This window comes from Sceloporus occidentalis, unplaced genomic scaffold (assembly GCF_023333645.1).
Source record: "Sceloporus occidentalis isolate IW3139 unplaced genomic scaffold, rSceOcc1.0.p SCAF_13, whole genome shotgun sequence".
NCBI classification, from domain to species: domain Eukaryota; kingdom Metazoa; phylum Chordata; class Lepidosauria; order Squamata; family Phrynosomatidae; genus Sceloporus; species Sceloporus occidentalis.
Window position 1 is genome coordinate 2,673,240 of NW_028316993.1, and position 21,171 is coordinate 2,694,410.

General features: G+C 42.3%; 1 protein-coding gene across 3 annotated transcripts in view; it reads left to right on the forward strand.

The window, feature by feature from the left end:
* Positions 1-20,947, forward strand: part of LOC149304557 (cation channel sperm-associated auxiliary subunit gamma-like) — a 29,501-nt gene extending 8,554 nt beyond the window's left edge. For 2 of the 3 annotated variants that reach the window (XM_089478552.1, XM_089478553.1), the window contains exons 10-30: positions 366-431; positions 1,580-1,687; positions 2,713-2,760; positions 4,293-4,425; positions 6,377-6,488; positions 7,308-7,472; positions 7,863-7,981; positions 8,647-8,860; positions 10,126-10,188; positions 11,062-11,245; positions 12,211-12,338; positions 12,811-12,891; positions 13,038-13,094; positions 13,886-14,042; positions 14,883-14,946; positions 15,247-15,345; positions 15,890-15,988; positions 16,218-16,310; positions 17,223-17,322; positions 18,978-19,104; positions 19,995-20,947. In XM_089478552.1, coding sequence (XP_089334678.1) covers positions 366-431; positions 1,580-1,687; positions 2,713-2,760; positions 4,293-4,425; positions 6,377-6,488; positions 7,308-7,472; positions 7,863-7,981; positions 8,647-8,860; positions 10,126-10,188; positions 11,062-11,245; positions 12,211-12,338; positions 12,811-12,891; positions 13,038-13,094; positions 13,886-14,042; positions 14,883-14,946; positions 15,247-15,345; positions 15,890-15,988; positions 16,218-16,310; positions 17,223-17,322; positions 18,978-19,104; positions 19,995-20,125 — 2,348 coding nt within the window. In that variant the 3' untranslated portion in view covers positions 20,126-20,947. The remainder of the gene's footprint in view (positions 1-365; positions 432-1,579; positions 1,688-2,712; positions 2,761-4,292; positions 4,426-6,376; positions 6,489-7,307; positions 7,473-7,862; positions 7,982-8,646; positions 8,861-10,125; positions 10,189-11,061; positions 11,246-12,210; positions 12,339-12,810; positions 12,892-13,037; positions 13,095-13,885; positions 14,043-14,882; positions 14,947-15,246; positions 15,346-15,889; positions 15,989-16,217; positions 16,311-17,222; positions 17,323-18,977; positions 19,105-19,994) is intronic. The other variant, XM_089478554.1, reaches the window with a different exon arrangement.
* The last annotated feature ends 224 nt before the right edge of the window (positions 20,948-21,171 follow it).

A 21,171-nucleotide genomic window follows, 5' to 3' on the forward strand; every position in this document is an offset into this window, starting at 1 on the left:
TCTCCAGACAGAAGACAAGGGTCCAAAACACACTGCCTAATTAGACACTAGTCTCATATTACACATCATTTTAGCCACTGTTAGTGAAAGCTAATTAGTAATTACTTCATAATTGCCTTATTGTAATTGCATTTTCAGGTTTATTTTTCTTTTGTCTGTCAAGAAGAGAATGTTTGCTAATTGTGTGATCGATAGCACAAATATAAATGAATCAAATACCCCAGGATAGGAGAAAATAGAGACTACTGAAACAAATGAGACCATAAGCAGTGTGTAAATCTGTTGGCATAGGGTTTGTCCATGAGGAAGCAGGAAAAGAGGAATAGCCCCAACCATTTTAACACTATGATTTTTCCCCTTTATAGATGGGATTGTGAATTCCACTGGCCCTTTGAGGGCTGAGAAGCAGTCAGTGTGCCAGTTTCTGAAAGGTAGGTCTTTCTATACTTTCATCATCTGCCTCTCTCCCTACCTCCTCCTAGCTCCTACAATCCTGTGTTGATGTGGGGAGTGGGTTTTTGTTTGTTTGTTTGTTTGTTTTGGAGGGGGGAAACAGAGCCAGTACAGGTTGGTGGCTATCTTTAATTAAACACTAGTCAGAAACAAAGCTCACCCATGAACATGGATGGAAGAATGCATTGGGGAGTGCTTTACTGGAATATTAATTCAACCCATCCTAGCATAGCTGTACTGAATTTAAACTGATTTTACCATTCTTTCTTCTGTCCAGGGTATGATATAAATGGAAGCTTAAAATATATATCTACAAATAAAATAAACACACACTCATTAAATTATTAGAAGCATTTATTGCTTTTTCTCCCTTGGGGGAAGTAGTTCTCTCATAGGATGTTAGTCTCAGGACATCAAGAGACCATTCTAACCTGTATCCCAGTGCATTATAGGGGCCCTAAGCCAGCAGCCCAGTAATCTCAAGCTCACAAGAGGTGCAGAATTAATCTCAGTTTGCATATAAAGCAAGAAGCATGTTTCCATTCCAGCTAAGACAAGATGCTTAAAAACATATGGGCAATGGCTGTTGAGGTCTGAGAGGCTAGAGGTGTGGCTGGTGGACAGGGTTTCTGAGGACTGGAGCCAGCGGGTTTCATGCTCTGTGAACCTCCGCATGAATTCTGCTGGTCCAGAATAAAATGATATTAATTTTCACATTTTAAAATGATTTACAGTGACAGAGAGGCTCTATCGGGGTGGGGACTGGTCAAACCCTAATCAGCTTGTTAACAAATTTACAAGCTGCTTATAGTCCTATCCTGCTGCATTTGATTTATTTATACTACAGCATTAACAACCCAATTCTCTTCTTTATATAAAAAGGAAAAATACATTTCAAAATACATTTACAATAAGTACTGTTGCTAGCTTCACAATCTATATAGGTCCATTTAAGCACAAAACACAGAAATTATTTTAGGTTTGATTTAATATGGAGTATTTTTAAATTGAGATCTCTACTCTGTGTTGCAATTGCAACATTTCTAGATGTGTACACGCACACACACTCCCACCCTCCTATTCACAGTATATCAACAAACCTTGACTGACATTTTCTCCCTTCCAGTTGGGTGCAGCATTTTGTGGGCTGTCTACTCTACAAACGATGACAAGTTCTTTTTGCTGGTGAAGGAGGATGGAACAGATAGGCACTTCATTGTGGAATACCGGAAAGGTTAGTATGACTTTCTTAAGCTTTGTTATAATCATCCTCACCATAATCCCCACCACCGCCAGTACCATCACCACTTAAAATTCAGGTAGGCACTGCACATAAAAAACAATCTAACAAAGAAATAATAAGTTAATGCTGAAAGCAGGAATATAAAAAAATTAATCCTGAGTGCAGGAGGTTGCTGATGTCTAATGGATCTTTCCAATGACCAAAAAATGAATCACAGCTCAATAGGGAAGGGCTTTTCTTTGGGGAAAGAACCAATAATTTGCTTGCAGAAGGCCTCTGTTGTGTCCAGCGACAACTGGGAAAGACTTGCCTGAAACAAATCAGCATAGGTATTACTAAGCTATATGGACTGATTCTATATAAAGAAGCTTTGACTGTTTGCACAAGTTGATTTTGTCTCTGAGTAAATGTAGGGAAAGTCTGGGTATTCCCAGTTAGTTAGTAGAACCTAGAAACTTACAGAAAGATTGCTATTAGTCACAGTATATAATCTTGGATTAGGTGGACCAGCAGTGTGACTTGGTGTCCCTTCATAACTAGGGACTGATGATCAAGACATTTGTTTCACCTTGCAGATTTATAGCCCTGTGTAGTTCAAAGATGCGGGAATTGGAACGATTCTCCAGTACTTGTAAGGGACCTGGTGTGTATTTGTGTATATACATTCCCCCCTCTGTTTTCATGGGGGATCCGTTCCGGACACACACACACACGCAAAAACGAAAACTGCCAACATTCAAGCCCCATTGGCTTTAATGGCGGTGCATGCCCATCAGTGCACACTCCGTTTTGTCCCCCTCCATTTGCCGCTCATGCATAAGTGAGGGACACGGATCCCAAGTCCATGAAAACGGAGGGGCGACTGTGTGTATAAATGAGCGAGAATGTGTAAAACCTGAGGCTGGGTAGGAGCCAAAGATCACAGAAGCAACTGTGACTGAAGTATACCGTAGGTTACAAATTAGCACTTTATTTCGTATCTTAACATGTGTCTGTTTTATCTCTTTAATTTGCAGATGAGTATTTTATGCAGATTTATGAAGTTCCTCAGTTTATACCCCAAGGTAAGAATTGCAGCATCTGTGGGAGGGCAGAGTCTTCTGTTGCATTCAAAAGATTGCACTCATGCACTGTATATGCATTGACACACACACACACAAATGTGAAATCATGTAGGAAGCCCTGCTTTGCCTCTTTGCATTTAGAAAAAGGGATTTCAGGGGTGTTGCCTGCCAAGTAACCAGGAGACATTATTAAACACCTCCTGAAATTTCCTATTCTATGTAACGTAAACATGCAAGAGCCTGCTACAGTTTTTACTCTTAACAACCCTACCCAGAGCTTTTTTTTTTACAGCTGCAGAAATCAAAAAATGCTCTTACACTCATTCTGCACTGACCATGAATCAGAATTGCAATAGACATGTTATAGAAAGGAGTTTTTGGGAGCATTGTTCCAGTAAATTTGTGAAATTCTTCCAGTTTGTTCACAAGAAGCAACCACTGGGCATGGTAACTGGGTTCATTGTTTAAGGACATCAGCTGTTTGCATTGTGGGAACGCATGCTTCTTTATAGAGTATCATTATTTTGTCAGTGCAAAGACCTCTTCTGTGCATAATTTGTCTATGTGGATGTTTAAAACACCTTCAAACTATTACTACTTTGTGGTCTCTGTGAACCACACAATAGGGTTTTACTGTGTCTGTCAAGAGCATGTTCAGAACTCTATGATTCCATGACTGAAACAAAGACTGTTCTTTGTAAAACAGTCTGCTCAATATGCTCCTGTTCCAAAAATGTTGTCATATGGAGGAGGAAGTAGGGGGAAAACAGTGTTCTTTGCCCTTGTTGCTATTGTTATGCCATCAAATCATTTCTGACTTACAGTGACTCTAAGGCGAACCTGGTATTCTTGCCATGTTTCTTTAGAGTGGGTTTGCCGTTGCCATCCTCTCTTGCCAAAGTATTGGTTAATAACTTTAAAATCCTACATGGTTTGGGTCCATTTTACCTTCAGGATTGTCTTCTCCTATATAATCTGCCCTGTATGTTCATGTCCTCTGGCGGACATTTACTCCCATCAGCCAGGATTGGGTTGGCAACTGTCAGCCAGAAGACTTTCTTTTCAGCCGCCCCTACACTGTGGAATGACCTGCCAGAAGAAATTAATCAGCTGAATACACTGTCTGAATTTAAAAGAGCATTGAAGACCAGTCTCTTCCAGCAGACTTATCCAGATGATTTTTAAATTGTGAAATTTAAAAGATTAATTTCAGATGTGGATTGTTTTAATATGTGCACATCTTATTTGTCCTTTTAAATTGATGATGTTGTTTGTTAATTGTGGTTGTCGTTACATGCGGGGAGGAATGTTGTTGTTGTTGTTGTTGGCTGACAGCATGACTTGCCCAAGGTCACCAAGGGGGCTTTCCACGGCTGAGTGAGGATTCGAACCCTGATCTCCAGAGTCACAGTCCAGCACTCAAACCACTGGTTCCTGCCACTACATCTTTTTTTCACCCTAACTGCTCTTTGTAACTGTTATTCCACTCCAATCCTTTTGTGATGGCTTATCTTCCCTTCTTTTTTCCTTAGATCCCTCAGAGAGAGGATTTGTGATGTTACTAGGGAAGGAGGCTTATTCAAATAAAACTCTCATCCCAAGAGGTTTGGCTTTGAACCCCTTCAGTAAGATATTCTATATCTGGGGGAATGTTATCTTGCAAAGGTAAGACTCACAGTCCAAAACCTAATGATTTGGATATGGTTCCAGATGACTTCCCATTTGAATATATTCCTTTTAGCTTTAGCTTTTCAGTTTCTTGAGCAGCAGGAGTAATATCCTCCAAAGGAGTAGTGGGCAAAGTCCAGATGTTATTGGACTACAGCCTCCATCATCCACCAGTGCCGAGAAAGCCTGGGAATTGCAGTGCCACAATATCTGAAAGGGCACAATTCACCTACCCTCTACTCCAGAAACCAAACTCTGTAGCTTCTGACTGTTTTAATAATGATGGGGACTCTCCTGTGAGGCTGATACTGTTTTTGCATTCTTCTTTATGTTGCTTTCTCACAGTATTGTTTCTTTACTGTTTGGCACAGGTACTACCTCACAGTTAACTTTCTCAATTCTCTTCCCACCTCCCTCCCTCTGCAGTGTGTATGCTTTCCTTTCATTGGGGTTTATCACACGAGGGAAACTGGAAGTATAATTCAATAGCAATCTGAACACAATCGTGGGGTTTAACGTTATTGCGTGATAGACTGCCACATGCAAATTCGGGCAATGGCATGCTATTTTCGGGCAATGGGAAGCCAGTTCAAACACAATGCACATTCACGTAATTGCACTAAACTAGCAACTTTAAGTGAATGCGTTCTGGCCCCACTTTCTTGTCATTCGAATTTAAGAGAAATTCCTCCCGTTTGATAAACTCCTTGGTCTGAGAAGTATGTGGCTTTTGATATTGTGGGCAAAAAAGTGCATTTTGAATGTCACTTCTTCATCTTTCTTAGGCACTTGATTCTTTTCTCTTTCCATCTTTTATTCGCCTTTTGATTTCTCTTTTCTAAGCTTTCCCTTCTCCCCCTGCCTGAAATTCTTCCCTTCATTTATCTTCTCGCTCATTCCTTAGTCCCACTCATTCTCGTCCTCTTTATCCCACAATTCGTTGCTAACATCTCTTCCTCCACTCTTTTGTTTCTCTCTTGTCCGTTTTTCCCTTTGTTCCTTTTCCACAACTCTGGGCTAAACATATTTTCTTTCCTTCTCTCTCTCTTTCCCTCCCTCTCTCCCTCCATCTCTCTCTGCCCACCACACATCTATTTGCACTCATCTCCTCTCATTTCTTAGTCCTTTCCCCTCTGTCTTTCCCCTTCTTCCCAATTTTGCTACATTTATCATTTTCCTAGCTCATTCCTTTCTTTCTGTCTCTCATCCTTTTTTCTAATACTAGTTCTTCTAGTATTCATAATCTATGTTCACCTTCCCCAGCCTATCCAAATATTTTTCCTTTTTCCCTGCAAGAAATCATAAAAATGTATCTCAGTATTGTTAAATTATTAGTGTTTAAAACATGTAAGATGTTGGTGAGGATCTTCTTCATCAGAGCAGTTGGGCTTGATGCTTGGTGTACCATAACTAATAACTGCATCAGGGTCTGCCCACCATGGCTAGGTCTCAGATTTTGACCTTGAAATCTTGGGCACTGAGATGCCCCTGAGCTGGCGATCCTAGTGCCAGCAGAGGCTTTTCCTAGTTGCAGCTCAGGAGAGTGGGAGAGAGTGTGGGAATATAAGGGTATGTTTGTGGATTGTGTGCCCAAGCAACAAATGGAGATGGTGCAGTGATATTGGGGAACCCATCCATGTTGAGCTGTGGCGCCACCATTCCTGTCATGCAGACTTCAAGATGCTTGCCCTAGAGTCAGTCCCATCCTTGGCCAAACAAATGTTCCCAGCCCCTGCTCTACACTCCCAGCAGTAGCACCTTTGAATACTGATTGAAAGAAAGAAGCTGGTATCATGAGCTTTCATAATCTTGAGCCTCCTTCCTCAAATGCTGATCATTGGTTCAATATGAGGATAAGGGAGCAGAAAAACCTGCTGTGACTTTGCTTTAAATATTCTTTCTACTTTTATCCCAACCGTTTCTTTCTTTCTTTGACTTTTCTTGACAGCAATGACATGTCAAGTTACATATACCTGTCCCACTTTACAGGCACCTCTCCCATCAAATATTTTGTTTTGTCCTTTACTGGGCAAATTGCCTTTGTGACGGATGCAGATGAGGTACGTGTGTTTATCTTCCTTGTGGGTCCAGTAGCTAATTGTTTGGGGAAATTGGGCTTTATGGGGCAAAGGAGAGTGAGGGATTGTTGTATATTTATTTCAGCTACTTTCATCCCTTCCCTTTCTGACTGTACTGGTCCCTCGGTATATGGAACATCGTCTTTAAAAAAGCAAAATCTGTTCCAGTGTGCTGGAATGAGACGGGGGCTGGCCTGGATGGTTTGCTTAATGTCCCTTTCAGCACTGTGAAATCTATGACTGAAACAAGATAAGGATTCACTGAATGAATTACTAATTGATTATTCACTGTCTAAGCTACAGAACAAGTCTGGCCTGCTCCTTTTGTTTGTAGGTTGATATTGGACTAGGAAGTTTCTCTTCTCTGAGGAAGCGATTTGGCCATATCTGGCTGGGATGTGCCTCTTGAGGGTAATCAGTTGGTTATCAGCTGAATCCTTTTGGATGGGTCTTGGAAATATGATGAATTGTGCTTATCATCTTTGCCTTGTTGTGGGGAGGTTGGATGAACTAAGCCCAGAGAACAAAGTTATTTTTAAAAAGTAATTGGTCATGTAACGTATTACAGGCCCCCATTTTTAGTGTTACTTTTTCAGAGATGTAATTTGTTCTATTGATCATTATGCTGTTTGTTGCTCTTCTTTTCTCTTTCAGTGACCAAAGTGAAACATCATATTGGGGTGGGGATAATTCAGACAGATGCCCCAGCGATTTCTCTGTCAGCGTGCATGTGTGCATGTGTGTGAGATAGTGATAAAGAGAGATTTTAACTGAGCACTTATTCTCCTGCCCTTATTCAAGGTCTGGGTTATGAGAGAAGGCAGCCTAGAGATCAAAAGAGCATATCCATCAAAAGCCTGGTCCGTGTACAACACCCTGCAAGTGATGGAAGGCTCACCAGACCATGACTTGAATGCCAAACAAGCTATAGTCACTGTTTTCTTTGACAAGGATGGGATGCAAGAGGTGGGTATCTCTCTCTGTGGATGTGACTTGGAAATTCTTGACGTCGTCAATGAGAAACAGCATGGTGTACTGGTAGTAGTAAGATTAGTACTTTGGGAACGAGAGTTTGAATCCTGGCTCAGCTCTGGAAACTCACTCTGGTGCCCTTGGTCAATTAACACTCTCTCAGCCTCAGAGGAAGGCAATGGAGAACCACCTCTGAGCAAATCTCGGCAAGAAAACGCTGTGATAAGTTTTCCTTGACCTGGCTAACTAAAATGTTGCCATGTTGCAGATTGTAGTTCAAAATAATTCTTGCTCCATGTATGATAGGAGTATTTGCTGCAGAAATTTCAGCATGACTTTGTTGCTCCAGCCTCAGTCTATTGTCCTTGGCCCCTTTTCTTTAAGTTGATTTATAGGGAAGATCCTGGAACCACTGGAAGATTAATCAAGAGGAAATTCCCTCTGGATCATATCCTGACCTATGACCTGTTGATCAACACTCCTCACAAAGGGATGACACACAAGTGAGTGGGAACACACAAGATGTACTTCATTGATCTGATGTTGTCTGAGGCACCTGCCAGGGCAGCAATGGTTTGTTAGCAATTGACTATTATTGATTTATGTATTGGGTTTGTATCCCCCTGCATTCTCCCATAATGGAATTTATAATTTGCTTTACCAATAGCTCAGAAAATGACTAACCTCTTTTAGAATTTCGGAGGTCTGCTTGTTTGTTTGTTTGTTTTTTTGCTACAGCAGAGCATTGGCCACGCTGAGACAGTGGCCTTTGTGGCTAGCCAGAGATCCCACTCCCTGTCAGTTGTTTCACAACGGTTCTCCGCACTTTCCTGTGCTCAGGGAAAGTTGTTCACTGCAAGGCGAGCCCTAAAACCAGGCCATGGGCAGGGTGTCCATTTTACCTTGAATCATGGGCCTAGCCGAAACTTCTTAGTGGTCTAGACAAGATTGGGATCAAAGGTGAGGAATATGTGGCCCTCCACCTGTTCTTCATTTCAAACCCCATTAGCCCCAGCCAGCATAGCCATGGTGAGGGATGATGGAACTAGCAATCAGTGAACTTCTGGAGGGCCACATGTTCTGCATCCCTGTTCTAGGTGGAATTCATGCTGGGCAGGGAATACAGAATTCAAGAGATTGTATGATGAATCTGCTTCTTTGTTCCCAGTGGAATAGACTACATCAGATTCACCCACCGTTGCCCATTTGCCGTTGTACGCTTGGTGGACTTGCCATTCCCACAGCGCTTTACTCGGATGGAGCATTATCGTGCCAAGCCACCAGAAATCATGATGAAAGCAGACTTTCATGACGAGAGATCGCTTTCTGTGTACCAGGGACTGGTCTACCAGCTCCTGCAGCTGCACTCAGCTTACCACAGAGTGAGGACAGTTTTTCTTGTTTTTGAAGGGGCTGACGGACTGTTGTGTTAAATTTTGTGGTTGTTACTTCAGACCTCTGTCAAGAGTGAAATGTTCTTTTCTCCATGGGCTATTGGGCCAAAAGGACAAAAGGGAGTGGAACAGGAGAAAGCTTTATGTGTGTGTTTGTGTGTCAAAAAGATGTTCCTGCACCCAGGTTCTGGCTCACTTACAGCTGGCTTTGACCCCTGTCCACTGCTGACATGGGACCTAGGGTTGCAAATTGAGCTTTAATTTTTAACAGATTTTGGAGCAAGATGAAGTACCACAACGCTGTGTCTTCCTCACCTTCCAAACCCCAATTTTCTGCCCTTATTCTTGGTTTGAAGGCTTGGAGAAGTGAACAACCTCTAGTTTCCAATCTTTTGTTTGGGGCATCCATTGGAAGGTTGTGAAACTCTTGTCTTCATTTTTAAAATAGAAGATCTGGCTTGCCCCTAAAGGTAGGTCTGAGAGGGCAGTGTCCCTGAATGCCCAAGACATTATTAGCAGTGTCTTGCTCATTATCAGCCACCAGAGGCCACCATAAGCCAGTATCTCCTGTGTCCACTACTATCTCATGAAGCAAAACCCCAGGCATCCCACTTTACCATTTTTTGGCATCAGTTTGTACTGCTGCTGTCACTGCTGACTTGGGGGGCAGTTTAACAGCCCTCCTGGCTGAGGCTACTCTTGTAGTGGGAGTGGTGGCATTCAGCATGTTTTGAGCAGCAGCCAAGTACTCTATGCCCCATGCCACCTTTGCTCACCCTTCCTCCCCTGTCCTCTTTGCTCTTTTTAGGGCTGAAGCCAATTGCAAGAGCCTCCTCTGTCCATTGGCCACTATGCTACCCCCAATGGATCCTGGCTGAGCAGGCCAGCAGGAGGTTTTAGTGTATCCACACTACAGTCATAGCAGTTTGATACCACCTTAACTGCTAAGGCACCATTCTATACATTCTGGGATTTGTAGTTTCCTGAGGCGCTGAGATTTCTATGCAAGAGAGCTGTAATGCAACTGTTTTAGGATAATGCACGAAAGAACTGTAAGTCCCTTCCCAGGATTCCAAATGATGGAGCCATGGCAGTTAACATGGTATAAAGCCACTGCAAATGTGCCTTAGTAATTTATTGCTACATCCCTGGCGTGACCATGTCTTTCTTTGATTTTGGCATAGTGGAGTTTCTCTGTCTTCAAACTGTATCGTACTAAGGGTTTTATTTTGTTTTTGTTTTTATCTTGCTAGTCTTACGCTGACCCAGTCCATGACCCCACGTGGCGCTGGTGGAAGAACAAGAAAGAAGATGCAGTAAGATACAGTCTTCTGAATCATTTCCTCAGAAGGCCCTTTAGCTGCATCTTAGACCTAGGTCCTTTGTGGGGGGGTTAAAAGAAAATCTCCCAGTTTGGGCACTTTATGCATGATAGCAGGAAGGGAATAGGTATGACATCAGTTCTATAGATTGCTTCTGATCTCTGCTTTCCTAGAATTAAACTGGGAAAAGTCCATTATTCTAGATCTGAAATGGTAAAATCTCTGGACAGGTCTGTATTTAGGTTGGAATTCTTTGGTACTGGTCATACAATTCATCTTTCTGAAATATTCATTCTTCAGCGTTGTTGTTTTTTTAAAGCAATTTTATGGTTCTGAGTTTTATGGCTGCCCAGACTCTTGACTGAATAAGATTTCCTTGAATTGGAGGCCAAACCTTGGTGTCTGGCATAGTGCCCTTTCCTTCGGACTTGCAAAATCATCAAGATGCAAAACAGTAAAAGAAAAATGAAATGAAATGAAACTGAAGCTAAGGACAATAACAGCACTAATAGCACTGAGACCGTAATGTGATCTATTTACATAAGTAGCATAGATTTCAGATCTGAGTTTTACTCTTGTTGCAAAATTTTCACTGTTTTGACTGAAGAGATCACTTTGTTTCTATTCTGCAAAAGCCTATGTTTCTTCCTCAACAACAAGAACAATATATTTCTTACCTGCCTCTCCCAATAGACTGAGGCAGGGAACGAGAGTAGATTTAATACATAATAACAATCACACAATAAGGAAAAATTGTGTGTAAATATACTGGTAGCAGAACTATTGTGTGTAAATATACTTGTAGCAGAACTACTGTTGTGATGATCGATTTATATGCCTAATTCAGTCACATGCAATTCTTTCCAGGAATATTACTACTACATGGCCAGCAACCGGAAGTCCTCAGGAGGTATCTACGTTGACATGGCCAACTATGTTAAGGTCTACGACCTCATTCCAAATAATTTGCTGCCGAAAACAATCTACTTGGACAAGGAGCAGACCTTCGTCTTCTTTGTGTACCTGAGCATCAGGACAACTAAACAGAGCAGTAAGCTGTGGGGAGCCCAGGAGCTGCTATCATGAGGAAAGAGAGATGGGTGGGTTGCCGAAAGAGCCAGTGTACCAAAGAGGTGGGCAAAGGAGGCAGAGGCTGGATTCCTTTATTACAGGGGGTGGTGTAACTTATTGTTGTTGTTGTGTGCTCTCAAGTTGTTTCTGAATTATAGCAATGCTAAGGCGAAACTATCATGATGTTTTCTTGGAAAGATTTATTCACAGGAGGAGTGCCTTCTCTTGAGGCTGAGACAGTATGACACCCAGTGGGTTTTCATAGCTAAGTGAGGATTCAAACTCTGGTTTCCAGAGTCAAAATCCAACACTCAAAACAATTGCACCACACTAGCTCCTTAGGTGTATAGCTATAGGGAGGCAAAATAAAGCCATTGCGCCCCCCCCCCCCAATAAATCCCTGGGTTTCCACTCCACCAATGCATCTGAGGAAGTAGGCTCAAGTCTACAAAAGCTCATGCTACCAACTTCTATCTTTCTTAGTCTCAAAGAGCCCTGGTGGCACAGTGGTTAAATACCTATACTGTAGCCACTCATTCACAAGCCACAAGGCTGTGAGTTCAATCCCTGGCATCCTTCTGAGGTGGCTAAAATGAGTACCCAGCTTGATGGGGGCAATTAGCTTACAGTTGTAAACTGCTTAGAGACTACATAGTGTGGTATGAAGTGGTATATAAATGAAACTATTATTGCTGCTATGCAAGAAAGGTGCTGCAAGACCCATTTGCATAGTCATTTTCCAGACTAATGCAGCTATGTCTTTGCATTCTCCACTAAGTTTCTTCTCAAAGACGGGGCTTTGACTTCTATCTGAATTGAAAGTGTTTTTTTTCTTAAAAAAAACAATCCTTTCTGAAATGAAGGAACCACTGTTATTTGCAGTATTGCAAATCTAGATGCATCATAGGTTTAAATGTGGTAATGGATCTTCTGTTTTTTCTGCAGTGGGGGAGACGGCAGAAGAAAATTCTCTCCAGTATATGTGGCTGACTATTCTTTTAGCCCATCCTGAGTATGTTCATGCAGATCTACATAGGCAAGAACTCATCAGCAGAGGCTCAGTGCTGTATCGGGTAAGGGCTCCTCTGTTCCTTTCAGGTCAAGTATACTTATGCCATTAAAGTAAGAAATGCACCAGTGTTCTGATCATCATTCTGAAATGTGAGAATACTGAACTCCACACTTACATTGTGATCTGTTTGAAGCTGCTTGAAACCACCAGAGTTTAACAATATGCATCTTAAATTTACACTCACAGGCCTAGTTAGTCATGTCTTAGATACTGTAGGTCCTGAAAGATTACTTGAGATGAAATGTCTGGTATTTCTCTGACCTAGTCATGTTCAGGTAAATGCTTAAGTAAGCCAGTGTTCCGTTGGGGTAAACATAAGTTTAACAATGACATGTGTGAAAATTAACCCACTTTTGTTGGGTTTTTTCAACCTTTTAAATCCCGTTCTTTCACGGGATTTTCCCCGTGTGATACAGGCCTTTGTTTTGCTTCACTGTTTTATTCTACAACAATAACAAACCCCTTTCCCAAAGGTGTCGATCTCAGACAGTGGCAATTATCCAAGGCAGCAGATCAGTGGGAAGGAGTTGTTGAAGAGCTCTGCTAATCTGAAGGTAACAGAGCATTGCTTGTCAGTTCCAAAGCTTTAGATTTCATGGTCTTGTTTCCTCTTGGGCTAGGCCTGGGGTGGCCCATCAGTTGTCATTATGCCAGCCTGGCCTTTTCACTGAGATGTGTTCAATTTGTTTTGCTTTTCCAGGTTGCACATTCAGGGATGAATTGCTATGACTACACTACCAAAGGACCACGCATAAAGGTAATAGTGGCCTTGATTCTCTGATGGCAAGTAATGTAATCTCCCTTCTGCTCTTCTGCCAGCAGACTCCAGCACCACAAGGAGCACAGAATTGGTACTGCATCTTCACCATTCCTGGTTTGTCCGCTCATCTCCTCCTCTTTGCTGCTATACAAGTCCTTTCCCCCTTCATCCATTTGCCATAGCATCTTTCCATCTGTCATCTGTTCCTGCATCCATGTACAGTGGACTCTTGCAGGCTTGCCATCCACTGATTTAAACATCTGTGGATGGCAAGCCCCATTGAATTCAATGAGTACCCATGCACAAGGCTGTGCATGTATCACCGCCTGCCATTAAGCACAATGGAACTTGAGGTCCCATGGGTGTGTTTGTGTCTGAAATGGATCCTCCATGGATATGAAGGGCAGACTATATTCATCTTTCCAGCATTGCTGCTCTTGTACAACCCCCTTCCAGTGTTCCACTGATCCTATAATTTTTTCACCCATGCCCATCCCTTCTTACATCCCTCCAATGATCTTGTCCTCCCTTCTCTGCCTTTGCAACCCCATTCTCTACCAGTGGAATAGGAAACATCAAAGTTTAGGTTAACCTTTTCTGTCACCCAAGCAAGGCAAGGAATCATGGGCTTTAAATGAAATCTTTTTCATTGGATCCATAGCCCCTCTGTTCGGTTCTTTTGCCTTGCTTTCACCCAGAACAGGTTGTATCAGAACACCTTCGTTGAGAGGAATTTTGAAAATCATGGCTTTCAAGCAAAAGGCTTTTATTCTTTACCTACCCTGCAGGGCAACATCAACATGGACATCAACATTGGATGCCCTCCAGGCAAAAGGCTGGCTTTTGACATCACTTTCACTAAGAGTTATTCTACTGAGCAAAACAAGCGCTACTTTGACTGTGTGAAAGAAGACCCAGAGATGCCCTGCTTCTACTTTAGCGATGGTAAGTACATGGTGGCTGCATCAGTTTTCTGATATTAGGTGAGGTGAGAAGCCAGAAGTTTGGATTGGACACTGCTAGAGGTCAATTTGTGTGACACCATTATACATTTATGCTTCAAACAGCAATAGTACAGGTGGGGGGATTCCACTGAGGCAAAGAAGGACAATAATCCCCGCCCATACCATGCTTCCAGTCTTAATGCTGACAATAGGGAGACAACAGAGGGAAGAAAAAGGAATGGGGTGAGAGTGTTCAGTTGGCTAAAATCCAGCTCCAGTTCTATCTAGTTTGCTGCAGAGTTATTTTCACTGATGAGACTATCCTTTTTGGACTCATTTTGTACAGGGAGTCCAGATTACAATTTTGTCTAAAAATCTCCTGAAGAGGTTGGAATCATGTCTCTGATCTTCAGCTCCCAGAATTCCTCACCATTGGCCATCCTGGCTGGGGCTGGTGGGATTTGCAGTCTTAACAGTATCTGGCATTCCCAGAGCCCCATCACACTGAATGATTTAAAAATAAACCAACAACCAAGAACAAGTTATTTAAAATTGCAAATATACCCAGGATGTAAAGGGGAGGAAGTCATTTTATTTGTTGTTTGTGGTATGTGTATATGTTTGTAAGTTTTGTGTTTATATGCATTATTTATATGAAGTCTTGTTGGAGTCCACATATACATGTTTTTAATGAATGTTAAACTTTTTTAAGTAAGTAAGTAAGAACCGCTGGTCCATTCAGCTTGCTCCACTTGGGAGCCTGGAACCAGGGAGCTTACACCGTATTTGACACACTTTCTTTCTTTCTTTCTTTCTTTCTTTCTTTCTTTCTTTTTGGCAGTGTTTTACCCCTTCTTTTTGATCCAAGACATGGTGACAGGGGACTCAGGGCGTTTCAACGGAAGGTAAGGCCTGAGCAGAGTTTTTCCTGGCAAAGTAGGAATGCTGAGTTGCGGAGAATAGGATCCTGGGAAACAATATGGAGGCACCTGGGCCCAAGCCAAATGCACAACCTCCTATTTGGCAAGAACAATCCTGATTAATCCTCTGCCATTCTCAGTTTCTCTCCTCTTCTTCCCACTCTCCTCAGTTTACTTCCTTTGCTGCAAATACACTTTGAAACCTTATATACAAAGTAAGGCTTTGGAAGAATTAGTGCCTTCGTGTGTAAGCTCACCTTCTTTTTCTTCCTTATTTGATGACAGCTATATCTTCACCATCATTGGTGGGGGAGCTTTTTCAGAAGCTAATATCAAATACTTCACCCCAGAGGAGCTTCTGCGCTACAACACCATGAACGGCAGGTGCGTACAACACTCAGGGTCTCATGCGTGCAATATCTGTGACGTCAAGATTGCAGAAGTCAGAGTCAGGTGAAGCAATTTGGGCTCTTTGCTAGTGCCTGGGTTCAGGAATGGGCCGGACAAAAGCTGGTTTGCTAATGCTAGATCGGCACAAGCTATGCACTCTCAGTGTATGCGTGTCCCATGTCTGAGGGTACAGGTTTGTTCCAGGTGGGTTACCCAGCCCCTTGAAGGAGCAGATATATCTGTGAAGGCACCTCCTCACCCAACCTTGCTAGGTATGAATATAAATCCCATACGACTTGCAGTCACTTTCAACGGTAAAAGCATGAATAGTTCTTGTAAGTAACATGTCTGACTTGTTTTTGAAGCCCCCAGGTTAGGAATATACAACCCACCAGAAATTATTGGACTTCAGCTCCCAGCATTCTTCCCCATGGATTATGGTTGCCAGAGCTGCTGTTGCTGTAATGTGGCAACACCTGGGGGGCTGTATGATTCCCAACTATCCTCAGCTCTCGTCGTTTCATTTCTTCTTTTCCAGTGATTCTCAAAGTCTCATCTGGCTAAGGGCAGACAACAAAGAAAACATGACAAGCCCTGAAGGTTTCCAGATCCTCTCTCAAGAAAACAATGGGATACTGTAAGCCTCACAATATAGAGAAATATTCATGTATGTTACTGATCATCCTTCCAAACAAGAGGGGCAATTATAGGCTTATTTTCATTAAACAGCTTTACTTAAGTTTCGTACAAATTTCCCCTTTCCCTCCCTGTTTGCTCCTCCCTCATTCAAAGCATTACCTAAAAGCTCAAATCAGAAATATTAAAGAATACTATAGGATCTCCTTGTGTATTATTTTGTCTCATAGGTGGGTCTGCCAGCAGAATTCTCCGTGTTACGACATTGTTCCCATTGATATGTCTGCTCCTGATTACTTCTTTGTGCTGAAGGTATCAAACAGGTAACTGTTAGCTTGAACATTCAAATTAATTTTAGATTTTTTTTCCTCCTGATAACCTAATGTGTTATACTTATAGGGCCCCTATCAGAGATAACAAGTCCTTAGTGATTTTTACATTTATTCTACCTTTATAATAACTTATTATTGTGACTGTGACTGTGTTTGGATGTGTTCTACGTGTTCTCAACAACAGCAACAAAAATAAATAAATCAGCACCCAAGGTTGGCATTGAGAAATCTGCAAAGATATAACATTTGCATGTACTTGTTTGTATTCCCCAATTTCCTAGAGCCAGGGAAGGAAGCTAGTCATGATGAAGGAATCAAAGGTGAATACTGCAGAAGAATAGACAGAATGAAGAGGGAGAAGAAAGAGAGTAGGAAATGGGTTCAGGTCTTGGTAGGAAGACAGAAACTGGTTTCAGAACTGCTGGTAGCAATATATTCAGAATTTAAATTGGAAGTAGTTAGCTCTTATGCTTCAAAAAGTTTGGTTTCAAACTGTGTAAGAGCAAGACATGACCTCCCTCTTGGTTGCAAAAAAGGGCAACATCACAGCAGGGACTCAAACAGAAGGGGAAAACATCCTCTTCTATGGGCAAGTAATTCCCTTGCGCTGAGAAAGATGGATTCATCCAGTCATAAGAAGTGCAGTTATTCCCAGAGCCTAGCACATACTGGTTTAATAAAACAGGCCAAGATATCTCAGGCTGCTTTCCTCAGAAGAACAGTTCTCATGAAGTACTGTACACTAGTTGTTCCATGGTTTAGAACCCACAGGACTGAAAGCTTGACCAACAAAGTCGAAAGCTGGGACACTGCTGCAGAAAGATTTAATTGTAATGTAGAGAAAAAGAAAAAGAAGACAAAGGAATGAACAAGATACCCATTTTCCCATTTTTGTTTTCCCAGGGGAGTTGACCAAACCACCTATTGCGACTATGCCTTAGAGTTCATTGTCCACATCCACGGCCTCCGCATTAGTCATACTCGATCCCTCTATCTACTGCAGGTAAGAGCAGCTGGGTCTATGGTATCCTTCTCATTTCTTCTCTAGTTTGTCATGACTATGCTAGCTCTGCAGGAGCAGACATTTAAGCTGATCCTGCTTTCTGGTCTCTGGTGGTGTTACATGTTTCCAAACTAACACTGACTTATGGCGACCCTCTCCTAGGTTTTTCAGGCCAGATTTCTTCAAAAGAGGTTTGCCCTTGCCTTCCTCTAAGACTGAGAGAATGTGCCTTGCCCAACGACAACCAGTAGATTTCCAAAACTGAGCAAAGGTACAAACTCTGGTCGCCCAGAGTACTAGTCCAACACTCAAACCATTACGCTATGCCAGCTCTCCCTTCTGGTTTACAAAACACAAACAGACTCTCAGAACATCTCAAGGAAATCCTAAAAAGAATACCAAATACAAATATGTCTCAGTCTTGGAACTGCAAAAGAGTAGTGAAGCATGCTCTGGCATCTCCTTTTGGCCAGGAGCAGAGGCTTTCACTGCTGGGCAAACAGAAGGCCAACTCTTATTGGTAAGCCACTGGCAGCCTGTTTTGAGTGAAGACTATTGTACAAAATGCTTTAAGTAATACGTAAGGTATTAAGGTAATGATTCTTAAGGTACTTAAAATATGGCCCAATAAAAAGGCAGTGGCACTAAACAGGTGTCAGGGTTGGTTGCAGTGAAGACTCCCTGAGGAGGGCATTCCATATACAAAGTGTCCCCTTTTAAAATGCATAAATGCCATGACCCACAAATCTGTAGATGACTGGGAGAAGGACCTCTGAGAGCGGTTGGATGGGTCTGATGGGCTGAAAGAGAGGAAGGTGGTCTTTACATGCAGTTCTCAAACCATTTAGGCTGCAGAGAGAAGCACCAGTGCTTTGATTTGTACGTGGGAATAAAAGAACGGCCAGTGCAGTTGTTTAAAAAGAATAACACACACGTCAACAGCACAGATCGAGGCTCCCAATGTTGGTCTTGCCCATGAAATTGCCATCTCCTAAGCCACCCAAGCCCTAGCCTACTTTTAAGAAAGGATCATTTTCCGTAGCTCTGAGTCCCTTAATTGTATAGTTGCCAAGAGACAGAATAGCAAACCAGAACACTCAAATTGTGACTCACCCACAAACCCAGTAAGGAGCCCAGAAAGCCTGTACACAAAAGTGTAGAGGTTATCTATTAAACGAATTCCTCTTCATTGGTGTGGAAAGCACAATGTCATTTGCATAGCCCCACAATCTGTAGCAAGTGGGAGTAACGCCTTCCCACAGAATCTCCATTCAAAAGAAGAGTGAACCTTTGTCTTCTGCAGACCTTCTTAAAATAGTGGCAGGGAGTGAAAGCACATCTCTTCCTGTTGCCATTTTGAGAGGAACTGCAGGGGAAAGCAAGTGTTTCTTCTACAAAACGGCAACAGGAATGTTTGTCTCTGCCTTTCGCCGTTTTGAGAGCGAGTGGTTGCAGAGGAGAACTGAGATATTTGGAGATAGTACCAGAGTTCTGGGGGTTTTATTGGCTAGGGTCAGTTTTTGCATGTTTCCATACTATTGGGGAAACTTTTGGGTGGTTTTAGGGCAAACATTGCCTGAAATTCATGCCAGATTTTTTTTTTAATGAGATGCTTTGGTCCCTAACTATTTCAAAATACTTTCCCCTGCTTGCAGTTATCAATGTCTGTCATATTAGGTATGCTCACTCTGTACATAGCAGTACTTTCCCTGGCTCCCAAAGCCAAAGCCTACCTCACCAGACTCATCCGGAAACTGGAAGAAGCCTTTGCATTTCGGGCAGGTGAGTTGTTAACCAATGCATTAATGGGTGGGAAAGAAGAGAAACACACCTTGAGACATCCCGGGTTTTTAAAGTCTTACTGACACTTTTGCTGAAGAGAGGATAGTCTATTAGCTGGAATGTTTTTCCCATCTGTAGAGAAAGTGGACAAATCTTACCTGGAAAATCTGGGAGGGAGGAGACAGATACTTCCCAGTATCTTAGACAATTATTCCACCCTGGACTAAGATCTCTAGTCTGCTTTGTTACTTTGTCTGAAATGCGTTTGCCAACCAGAAGAAAACCAGTGGACATCTGCAAATGTCCATCCCCCCCCAAAAAAGCCAGAGCCTGGAAACGTTAATCTTTGGGGTCCAACTTCTCCAGTCAACATAGAGAATAGCCATTCTGGCTTGGAGACTCTATAGTTTTAAAAATTAACTTTTACAAACTCTGTCACCTCTTGTTGGGGAATATTCAGCAAAATGCTGAATGCTTGAAGACATAGGAGCTTATCAGACAAGCGAAATTGGAAGTATAATCCAGTGGCAATCTGAACGCAATCATGGGGTTTCACATTATTGCGTGATAGACTACCACATGCAATTTCGGACAATGGGAAGTCAGTTCAAGCACAATTCGAATTCACATACATTTGCTAAACTAGTGAATTCACGTGAACGAGTTCTGGCCCCACTTTCTTCTCATTTGAAATTAAGAGAAATTCCTCCCGTGTGATAAACTCCAACGATGCCATATTTGGCTCTCCTTTTCCTTTGCTTCATTGCCAGTCCTATACCCCACTGCAGAATTTGACCAACACCTGAAACCTCTCCTTTCACTTTATGTTAAGTCATCACTTTCCAGAAAATGTTTCCAAATGCGTTCTTCCCTTCTCTTTTTGCTGCCAGCATCCAGCCTCACCTTCTCATCGTCATTCACCAGTCAGTCATCCCTGCATCGTTCGCCATCTGATGTCTTCCCAAGCAGTTCATCACCATCTTCCTCCAAACCAACCACACCGGCCTCAGGAACACAGTAAACCTTCCTCCCTGCGTGTGTGGATGCCTTCTCCCACTCTGTCTCCTCTATAAAGTGAAGGGCTCATCTTTGCTTTTCCTGACCTGGAGGGTTTCTGGAATGAACTAAGTGACTGCTAGCATAGACGCAAGCATTTGTGGTGACTCAGTGACTGCTGGATCCGTTGCCCAAAATGAAGGACACAGAGGGAAGCTACAGCTTGCTTGAAAACGATCCCAGAAAGCAAGCTTACATATATTTGCCATGTTTCTAAGCAGGTTGGTTGGAGGCTCATTCACAAGAGGCCTGGGACTGAGTCATGGGAACTGTTCCAGAAACCATCTCACCCAAGGAAGTAACCTATAAAGTACACTCTTTTTTACTAAGGCCAGGAAGACTCAGAGGAATAACTGCATCTTTGTTTTGGGGTTGAATTTGCTGGTCCTCTTACACTTGCCTGACCCATGGGTATTATGTGTAACGTTACGTGGGTTTTCTTTTCTTGCCTTTCTTCCTTTCCCACATGCTGTAAACTGACACAGAATTAATCCAGGCAGGGTTGAATGAGTAAGGTTTTAAAAACAACAAGAGCTTTGTTACATCCGTCTCATCCATTGGGAACAGCAAGTTTCTGCTCCTGCTTGTCCCATTCCCAAGCTGGTTTCAGTTTTAAAAGTGCCTTGATATATACTCAGCGGAAAGCCTTGACACCTTCTTCTACCGTATTTCCAAAGCCGGTTTCTTTTTACCAGTATTCTTTTAATCTGTATGTTCCTTTAAAATGTTGTTATTAGTTTTTGTCTGTCATTCCAGAAAACTGTAATTCAATAAAGACTTAAGTTATTGTGGCATTTGGTTTGGGAAAGAGTATCTGTTGCCATCGAGTAAATGTAGAATGTACAGCAGGGAAAGCATAATTTTCTCCAACACAAAGGTGATCCATTTTGCAACAACTGAGAAATCCCATTGCCAGCACACCAGGAGAATGTTTTCCTACTCTGACCATGAATGTCATGCATGTATTTATGCTCTGGATGAAGCATGACTTGTACTAAGAGCTCCTGCCTA